The 10,056-nt window shown below is 55.6% G+C and overlaps 1 protein-coding gene across 1 annotated transcript in view; it reads left to right on the top strand.

The window, feature by feature from the left end:
* The first annotated feature begins 663 nt into the window (after window positions 1-663).
* FAM65B (family with sequence similarity 65, member B) overlaps window positions 664-10,056 on the top strand; it is a 31,906-nt gene continuing 22,513 nt past the window's right edge. Inside the window, exons 1-6 of the mRNA XM_014537144.1 lie at window positions 664-790; window positions 2,714-2,869; window positions 3,767-3,845; window positions 4,437-4,460; window positions 5,471-5,524; window positions 8,203-8,352. Of these exons, the coding sequence (XP_014392630.1) occupies window positions 690-790; window positions 2,714-2,869; window positions 3,767-3,845; window positions 4,437-4,460; window positions 5,471-5,524; window positions 8,203-8,352 (564 nt within the window). The 5' untranslated portion in view covers window positions 664-689. The remainder of the gene's footprint in view (window positions 791-2,713; window positions 2,870-3,766; window positions 3,846-4,436; window positions 4,461-5,470; window positions 5,525-8,202; window positions 8,353-10,056) is intronic.

Below are 10,056 nucleotides of genomic sequence, written 5' to 3'. Positions count from 1 at the left end.
GCTGCCTGCCTGTGCTGACACAACCGACAGACTGAGTTTGAAAAAATACACGTATTTTATTGATGTCAGAGAGGAAGGGACGGGGAGAGAGAGAGAGAAACATCCATGATGAGAATCATGGACCGGCTGCCTCCTGCACGCCCCACACTGGGGATCGAGCCTGCCACCCCGGCCTGCGCCCTGACCGGGAATCCAACCGTGATCTCCTGGTTCATAGGTCAACGCTCAACCAGCCAGGCATAACTCAACTTTTTTTAAAAAGGACTAAAAGGATAAGAGCCAAAAATGTACCCGATGTGAAAAAATACAGAGCTTACGGCTTTCTCTTGGGGAGAGTAAAAAGCTACTGTGGTGTAGAGAAAGGAACCGTAAAGGAGGTTGATTTGGAAGGCGTGGTTGAACCTTGTTTAAAAATATATATATCCCTGCGGAGACCTAGCCTGATGATTGTGCGGCATTTGTTTTTGCTGCTGTCCCAGGAGGCCGGCTTTATGTCTCCGCACCTGAGAGCCACCCTCTGGCTCAGGGAGAACTGGGGGGGCGGGGTCCCAGCCCCCAGGGCTCCTGACTCACCGCCTGACCCCGTGGCACCGGGCTCGCTGCTGACACGCGTAGGGTTGTCTGTCTGAACCTGCCTGACAGCCGCCATCTCCCGCCTTCCAGGGCTGCCGGCCAGACTCCCCGAGATCATGCTGGTGGGAACCCAGTCCTTCTCGCCCGGAGGGCCCAATGGCATCATTCGGAGCCAGTCGTTCGCGGGGTTCAGCGGCCTGCAGGAGCGGCGGTCCAGGCAAGTCCGCGGGGCTCCCCCTGGGGTGCAGCTGAGGAGGAGCCGAGCTTCGATGCTGTGCAGAGCATCTGTGTGCACGCAGCCTCGTCAGCGTGCGTGTGAGCACACACACACACACAAACATACATGCACACACACACGCACACACGCACACACGTCTTACTTTCATCTCTGCCTTGGAAAATATGTCAGCCACCCCAATGAAGCACTGTTGTTTCTTTTCTTTTTTTAAAAATATTTTTAATTGATTTCAGAGAGGAAGGGAGAGAGAGAGAGAGAGAGAGAGAGAGAGAGAGAGAGAGAAATATCAATGGTGAAAATCATGGATCTGCTATCTCCTGCACGTCCCCTACTGGGGATGAAACCCGAAACCTGGGCATGTGCCCCGACCGGGAATCGAACTGTGACCTCCCGGTTCATAGGTGGACGCTCAACCACTGAGCCACACCAGCCGGCTGGGCTGTGATGTTTCTTTTCTATCATTCAGCATTTCTCCTGCAGAGGAGGTGGCTGAGATATAGGAAAAGCTACGAGTGTATGGGGATAGCTCTCCCTACTCCCACCCACCCCTGTTTTTAGGTCTTTTGAGAAATATCACCCAAGGGTCTCCAATGTTTGAACCCGTTTGTCCTCTCCAAGCTACAACAGATTCGCCTTTTCCCAGGCACTCGCCGTTACGGAGCATTTTCTAGAATCTCCTCCAGTTTTTATGTCATCCCCACTGAGGGCAGATGTCCTTTCGTGAGGTTTTCCCCCTTTTTTATTTACTTTGGGGAATACCTAGATCATGCATGTGCCTGTTTGCGGGTGGATATTTGCATGTTTTCGTACAAAACAAGAAAGACTTGTAATTTATCCATTGCAACATCGTATGTTGTCCTGTTCTCACTAGTTTGATTTGCTACCCTTTTTTTTTCTTTTTCACCTTTTTGATCCCCTTCACCTATTGAGCTCACCACCCACCGCCACCTCTGGCAACCACCAAGCTGTTCTCTGTCTCTCTCAGCTTGGGGTGTGTGTGTGTGTGTAAATTACACATGTAAGTTAAATCATATGGCATTTGTCTTTCCCTGTCTGACTTCTCTCACTCAGCATAATACTCTCTAGGTCCATCCATATTGTCGCAAAGGGCAAGATTTCACTCTGTTTTATGGTTGAATAATATTCCGTTGTGTACATGCCCATCACAGTGTCTTCATTCATTCATTCACCTGTGGACGCTGGGGTTGTTTCCACGTCGTGAGCCCCTGTCCATGACACTGCAGGGAACACGGGGTGTGTAAATCATTGTGAGTTAGTGTTTTTGTTTCCTTTGGAGAAATACCCAAACATGAAATTGCTGGATCCTGGCTGCCTCCCTGCCACTCACAGAGACGTTGGGCTTTATGTTAAACCCAAACCTAACGTACTCCGTGAAAACAGAGCTTAAGAAAAACCCGTCAGTCCAGCCCTGTGTGCTGTGCTTTCACACTACACAGCATTAGCCATTTGTCCTGCTTATGGCGCTTGATCACAAAGGTAGTCATTCACACCCTAGTCTAATTTAGTAGACGTTCATGCCTGACGTTGCTGATGCACATGTTTTTTTTTTTAAGTCAGTGTATGTCCTTCTGCCTGTTTCTTATTTCCACCTGGGAGCGTGTGTCCTTGGTTTCCTGTGGGGTCCCAGTGACATGATACATTTTCACTCGGAGTGTTGTCACCTGACTGGAGGAAAGCACTGCCCAGCAACGCTTCCAGATTTCAGCAGTTACATCTACTGCCGAGAAACTCAGTGTGTGCTGGCTCAGCGGTGTCCTTCCACCGGGAACGGTGCCTTCCTCCGAAGACACAGACACAAACAGGAGATGACTGAGAGGCGTTTGCTCTGTGGAATTCTTTTGGGCGCCGGAGCCACAATTTCTGCTCTTTCTTCTTTCACAGGTGTAACTCCTTCATTGAAAATGCTTCTGCTCTCAAGAAGCCTCAGGCCAAACTGAAGAAGATGCATAACTTAGGGCACAAGAACAGCAGCCCCCCCAAGGAGCCGCAGCCCGCCAGGGTGGAGGAGGTCTACCGGGCCCTGAAAGGCGGACTCGAGTAAGAGCCCAGCCTCGCCGGGAGCCCACCCTTTCTCGGTCCTAAAGGCTGAGGGGTGGGGGCCAGAGGAAAAACAAATCTTCCGAGATCATTTTAAAATCTCCGTTTCTGTCGTAGATATCTTATTCTTCTTTTTGAAAAAATACATTTTTACTGATTTCAGAGCGGAAGGGAGAGGGAGAGAGAGATAGAAGCATCCATGATGAGAGAGAATCATGGACCAGCTGCCTCCTGCACGCCCCACACTGGGGATGGAGCCCGCAACCCGGGCCTGTGCCCTGACCAGGAATTGAACCCTGACCTCCTGGTTCATAGGTCAACGCTCAACCCCTGAGCCACGCTGGCCGGCGTATTTTATTCTTGCACCGTCATCGAGGAAGCCTTAGGTTAATCCCAAAGGTGGGACGTTTGTTGGGTTCGAGGTGATGCCCGTGACAGTGAGGAAGGTGAAGTAGCCACGTGGTTAACTGGCCCCGGGGAGTATTGGCTTCCGTGTAGCACTGTGCACGGGAGGCCTGTTTCAGCGCTTGCTGAAGACGGTTCTGGAACCTTCCCGGCTACATTCTCGGCCTCCTTTGCCCAGAACCCACCTGCCCGCCTGCGTGGGAACGTCGCCCACCCCAGTCAGTGCTGTGGAGCCAGACAGCTCTGTGGCCTCCCCGCCCGCTGGTTTTTCTGTGCCGGCGCGCAGCCTCGTGGGGGTCTCCTCTGACCACCTGGACGGACCCGGAGGCAGTGCTAGAGCCTAAGCTGAGCGACTGGGGAGCTGCAGCCCCTCGTCCCCCGCTGCCCGCAGAGCGAGCTCCGGCCCTGCCCCACGGAGGGAGGCCAGCAGCCCCGGTCCCGTCCGCAGCGGCGGCCGCGAGTTCACAGCGGCGCGTCCTCTTGTGTTCGCAGCGAGTACCTGGAGGTCCACCAGACGGAGCTGGACAAGCTGACGGCGCAGCTGAAGGACATGAGGAGGAACTCCCGCCTGGTAGGTGCCCGCGTCCCCGGGTGCTGACTCGTGGGTGTTTGTTTGTTTAGGTTTGTTGTTTTTTGGGTTTGTTTGTTTTTTGTTGTTTTCTGTTTGTTTGTTTGTTTGTTTTTGGCTAAGTGTCTTCTCCTACTGGATGGAGGTGGATACAAAGAAGAACCTTCCAGAAAAGCAGACCCACCCTGGCCAGTTGGCTCAATGGTTAGAGTGTCAGCCTGCAGACTGAAGGGTCACGGGTTCGATTCTGGTCAAGGGCATGAACCTCGGTTGCAGGCTCCGGTCGGGATACGTGCAGGAGGCAGTCAATGGATGGGTCTCTCTCTGTCTCGCCCCCTCCCTTCCGCTCTCTCTTAAAACAATCAATGGAAAAGTATCCTCGGGTGAGGATTAACAAAAACGAAAAGTACTCTTGCTGGGATTTAAAATAACCCAGATTTGTCCTCTTTTAAAGCAAATGTCAGAAAACCCAACAGAACCTTACGGCTGGTCATCGTCTCCCTGACAATGCAGGCACGCAGACCCATCCCTCTATTAATGTCAGTAGCAGTCTTGCCGAAGATACGTTTTAATTATTTTCATTTTTCATTTCAGGGTGTGCTGTATGACCTGGACAAGGTAAGTGACCGTTCTGCACTGGGGGGGACATAAGCCCGAGGTCCCCTCTGAGGGACAGCGGGAGCCTAGAGAGCGGTGACTTTTCTAAGCCCGGAAAACCCGTGCCTTTACCTCTGAGTTCGATGAGTAGGTGCCGCGCTCTCCAGACCCAGTGATTCTTTCATGGAAACGCCCCTGCTGTGGGCGTCTCAGTGCTGAGAAGTTTAAGAGGTTCCCAAGCGTTCGGAGGCCCTGCCCCGCCTTCTGTATAAATACCAGCCACCACCTCTCCCCGAATCAGAGAGCCCTCTGATCGGAAAGTGCACCGTTACCTTATGCTCCGCCAGAAGGAACCGCGATCGCAGTGACGCTGTGACGGTTTCCTTTTCCCTGAGAATGGGTGTTCTGCCCCCCAGTGACAGGACCCTTCGAAGCCCATTTTCAATGTGGGTCGTTGTAGTCCACGCGCTGCTCTCTCCACGCCTGTGTGTGGCGTCCTTCGCGCTAAATCACGGTGGGATCCGCTCGCGGACATCTGAGCGGGTGGTGAGAGGCAGCACGTGCAATAGTATCTGTAACGGACGAGAGGCGGCACGTGACCCGCCGCGACCCTGTCCGACACCCACAGGCGTAGCGATTGGACGACGCACCTCAAGTTCAGAGACACGGAGTGTGGAGCGAAGGGCGTTCCTCTCCGAGCTGATAAAATGTGCCCGTTGTTGGGGGGACTCGGGTCTGTTCCAAGGTGATGCCGTCCCCACAGAAACCCAGTGAGGCCATGACAGCCTCCCGGACGCGAATCACAGAGTCCAGTGGCCAGGCAGCCCATTTCTCAGCGTGTTTATCCAGGGTAGACGTTTAAATGCCCTTCAGATTCATACTGGAGACGCTAAGATAGCAGAGACAGGAGAGGAGGGGTGGCGAGCGCTGCGCGGGCCTCCCGAGGACGAGAGGGGAGAGGTGGCCGGTCGCAGGCCTGGACTCTGCGCTGTGATGACTGTCCTCGCTCACACGTCTCCCTTTCCTTCCAGCAAATTAAAACGATCGAACGGTACATGCGGCGCCTGGAGTTTCACATCAGCAAGGTAACTGCCGCCCCGGCCTTTGCCTGGTTTTCGGTTCCTGGTCAGCCCACCTTTGGCCTGAGCTTGGCCGGCAGTTCAGGGAGGGTTTCTTTATTATTATTGTTGTGGTTGTTGTTATTATTACTGATTTCAGAGAGGAAGGGAGAGGGAGAGAGAGAGACACATCAATGATGAGTGAGAATCATGCGGCTGCCTCCTCCCGCACGCCCCACACTGGGGATGGAGCCCACAACCCGGGCACGTGCCCTGACCGGGAATCGAACCGTGGCCTCCTGGTTCATAGGTTGACGCTCAACCACTGAGCCCCGCCGGCCGGCTGGTCCCCAGCATCCTTTCCTTTCCAGCCCTGTGACGGGCTTACACGGGGCGGCCACTCCTCTGCAGTTCCCACTCATGACCCCGCGACCGGGGCAGATCTGAACCGCGCCCTGTCTGCGAAGCCTGCTGAGTAGAACAGTGACACCCATGAGGTGCCGGTGGGGCCGGCGAGCTCGGACAGGTTGCTCTGTTTAGTTTGAAAAACAGCAAGAAGGACGAGGCAGGCGGTGTTTCTCCATCTGTCCGTCCCGTGGGTCCCGCGGTCTCGGAGCCGGGAGTGCTGTCGGCGGCAGGTCCCTGCAGGCCGCCAGCAGGCCCATCTCACGGGGTGAGGCAGCTAATCCGCTCACTTGCTGAGGCACCGCTTGGCTCACGGACGCACGCAAAGCCATCCTTCCTCCTGGAGCGTGACTCCGTCTGGCTCAGAGAGGCTGACACGTAACGAAAACAGAGAACAAACTTCTCCCTAAATCAGCAGTTCTCAACCTGTGGGTCGCGAGCCCTTTGGCGGTCGAACGTCCCTTTCACAGGGGTCGCCTAAGACCATCCTGCATATCAGATATTTACATGACGATTCATCACAGTAGCAACATGACAGTGATGAAGTAGCAACGAAAATAATTTTATGGTTGGGTCACAACATGAGGAACTGTATTTAAAGGGCCAGAAGGTTGAGAACCACTGCTCTAGTGGAAAGGAACAGACTGAGCCCTCGGGCTAGCGCAGGGCCCGGCGAGCGGGTTACGGTCATAGAGACACCGGTGGGGACGGGTCGAGGGGCGTCTCCGGAGACCCCAGGGGGACACGCCCAGCTGGCATCGATGGAGGCGCCGTGCGCGTGTTCCTGCATGTTGATGGCGCACGTCCCGCGTCAGAACGCTGGGGCCAGTCATTTGAAAGTTCGGATTCCCGGCCCAGCCCTGACCTAGTGAACCCACATCTCAGAACCCCCAGGCCCCGGGCCTGGGCTCCCGCATTTACCCCGCTCACCGGGGTGTCTCTGCTTCGCCTTAAAGTGTGGCCACCGCCCTCCATGCCAGTCGCCAGCCCAGAGATGCCGTCAGCAGGCAGGCCACCCCTCCAGGCCTTGCCCCCCTCTTTCTTTTTGTTTTAATCCCCACCCGAGGGTTTTTTTCATTGACTCTAAAGAGAAGAGGAGAGAGAGAGAGAAACATTGATGTGAGAGAGAAACATCGATTGGCTGCCTCCTGTAGGCGCCCCAACTGGGGATCGAACCCACAACCTGGGCATGTGCCCTGACCGGGGATCGAACCCACAAACTTTTGGTGCACAGGACGACGCTCCAACTCACAGAGCCACGCCCCAGGGCCAGGCCCCCCCAATCACGACCCATCGGCCCCCAGAGCCAGAGACGGTCTGCTCCCCGAGTGGGGCAGCTCCTCTTCGCAGTGGCTGTTGGCCTGAGGGCAGCGTCTCCGGTGGTTGTGGAGCCGAGAATTCACAAACACCCTTTGCAGTAAAGAGCCTCGAGTTCCCCTTTAACAATAAGCTCGGCCTGGGTGTGTGACTGTCACCTGTGACGCTCTCTTAAAGTAAAATGACGATGGCGCGTACAAGTCTTCACCTTGCCCGGCCGCGGGGCTCAGGGGCTCAGGGGCTGAGCATCAACCTAGGAACCAGGAGGTCACGGTTCCATTCCCGGCCAGGACACAGGCCCGGGTGCGGGCTCCATCCCCAGTGAGGGGCGTGCAGGAGGCAGCCAATCCATGATTCTCATCATTTATGTTTCTCTCTCTCCCTCTCCCTTCTTCTCTGAAATCAATAAAATATATATATATATACACATTTCTTTAAAAAACAACAAAGTCTTCACCTTGGAGGGAAGCACCAGCATTCATTGCCCCACACCTGTGGCGTGTACAGGGGCCACACCTGTGGCGTGTACAGGGGCCCACACCTGTCCCATGTACAGGGGCACCTGTCCCACCCATGTACAGGGGCCCACACCTGTCCCATGTACAGGGCCCACACCTGTGGCGTGTACAGGGGCCCACACCTGTGGCGTGTACAGATAACCCACACCTGTGGCGTGTACAGGTAACCCACACCTGTCACATGTACAGGGCCCACACCTGTCACATGTACAGGGCCCACACCTGTCTCCCATGGGCCACCTGCGTGCCGTTCCTTTTCACCTTCTGCGCTTGGGAGAGCGGCTCGGAGGACAATGGGTTTTGACGTGGAAAGGGGCCCTCATAGCGAAGGCCACAGTGACGGCCTCCCTCTGAGAGGGTGCCCTTCTCCCGGAGCCCCCGTGAGCTCAGGACCAGCGTGTCCGAACCACGGGCCCAAGCGCCATCAGGACTCAGCGCCCTGGCTTTCCCGCTTGATCCCGGCAGGTGGACGAGCTCTACGAAGCCTACTGCATCCAGAGACGCCTCCAGGACGGTGCCAGCAAGATGAAGCAGGCCTTCGCCTCGTCCCCCAACAGCAAGGCCGCCCGGGAGAGCCTGGCCGAGGTGCACCGGAGCCACAAGGAGTACACGGAGGTGGGTGCACCGGCCGCGGCCACCTGCGGGGACCGCCCAGAGCGCACAGCGCCCTGCGCCCATCTCACTCTGCTCTTCACACAGGAGTCTTACCCTTTGTCTCTCTTGCTTTTTTTTTAAAATATGTATATTTTTATTGGTTTCAGAGAGGGAAAGAGAGGGAGAGAAAGAGAAACATTAATGATGAGAGAGCATCATGGACCGGCTGCCTCCCGCACGCCCCACACTGGGGATCGAGCCCGCAACCTGGGCATGTGCCCTGACCGGGAATCGATCCATGACCTCCTGGTTTATAGGTCGACACTCAACCACTGAGCCACGCTGGCCGGGCTACATGCCCTGTTTTTTCCCATTTACACGCACCTCCAAAGTCTCCCATGTATGGCCCCCCGAGCGTTACCCCGAGAGCTGAGCAGGCCGTGGTGGAGGTCACCCCGCAGTCGGTTGTGGTGAGCCCTCCTGCCTGGTGGCGCTGGCGGTTGGCAATGTCCCTCCTGTCCCTGCAGGAGACAAAGAGGCCCGCTGCCCTGGTTTCTGCCTGTCCCCTGGGCCGAGCACATGATGCAGGGAGGTCTGTGCCCTCGGGGTCACCGGATACCAGTGCGTCTGATGAAATGGCTGAATTATTAAGGCAGCGCTGCTCCCCGTCCCCTGGGGCCTCGCTCAGAGGTCAGATTTCCCGGGTGACGTCATCAGCCCGGGAGCGTCTGAGGGACAGTCCCCAGAGGGGCATCTGCCTCAGCCTCTTGGGTGACACGCAGGGTCACTTTGTGGGCTTTGTTTTTGTTTTTGAATATATTTTTATTGATTTCAGCGACGAAGGGAGAGAGAAAAACATCAGTGATGAGAGAGAAACATGGATTGGCTGCCACCTGCACGCCCCTCACTGGGGATGGAGCCCACGACCCGGGCCTGTGCCCTGACCGGGAATCGAACCGTGACCTCCCGGTTCATAGGTCGATGCTCAACCCCTGAGCCACGCCGGTCGGGCTCACGGATTTCTTAATGGTAACCTCTGTAACACGCGTGTCCCCCGCATAAGCACATACACACCGTGACCCCAGCTAAGAAAGGTGAGCCATGCTGCAGCATCCCCTCAGATCCCCCGTGGTTCCACATCCCCCCTATTTGGCCCCACAGTGTCTTGTTTTAGTTTCTTTGTCTTTAAAGTCAGGATACAACCCAGGTCCATGGAACACCTTCCATCCGGTTGTCTCTTTGGTCTCTTTCGTCTACATCCCCCTATGATATTGCCCTTTTGTGGAATTCAGGCCGGTTCTTATAGGATACCCTGCATTCCAGCCCTGGCCGGTTTGGCTCAGTGGTAGAGCGTCAGCCCACGGACTGAAGGGTCCCGGGTTCTGTTCCGGTCAAGGGCACGTACCTGGGTTACAGGCTTGGTCCCGGCCCTGGCTGGGGCACATGCGGGAGGCAACCCATCGATGTGTCTCTCTCACATCGATGTTTCTCTCTCTGTCTCTCACCCTCCTTTCCACTCTCTCTAAGAATCAATGGGAAAATATCCATAAAAATATCCATAAAAATAAAAGAGCATGCCCGCATTCTGGATCGTTGGTTTAGGATGTAATCTAACTTGTTCTGTGCTCACAATGTCCCGGACGCGGAGGCGTGCTCGGGCCTGGGTAGAGCTTGCTGTGAGGAACCCTCCGGGCGGCGGTGGCTCAGAGGGGACGGTCGGTGCGC

Source organism: Myotis brandtii, unplaced genomic scaffold (assembly GCF_000412655.1).
Source record: "Myotis brandtii unplaced genomic scaffold, ASM41265v1 scaffold1733, whole genome shotgun sequence".
NCBI lineage: Eukaryota > Metazoa > Chordata > Mammalia > Chiroptera > Vespertilionidae > Myotis > Myotis brandtii.
The sequence above is the reverse complement of the archived record's forward strand: the minus strand, read 5'-3'. Positions and strand labels throughout refer to the sequence as shown.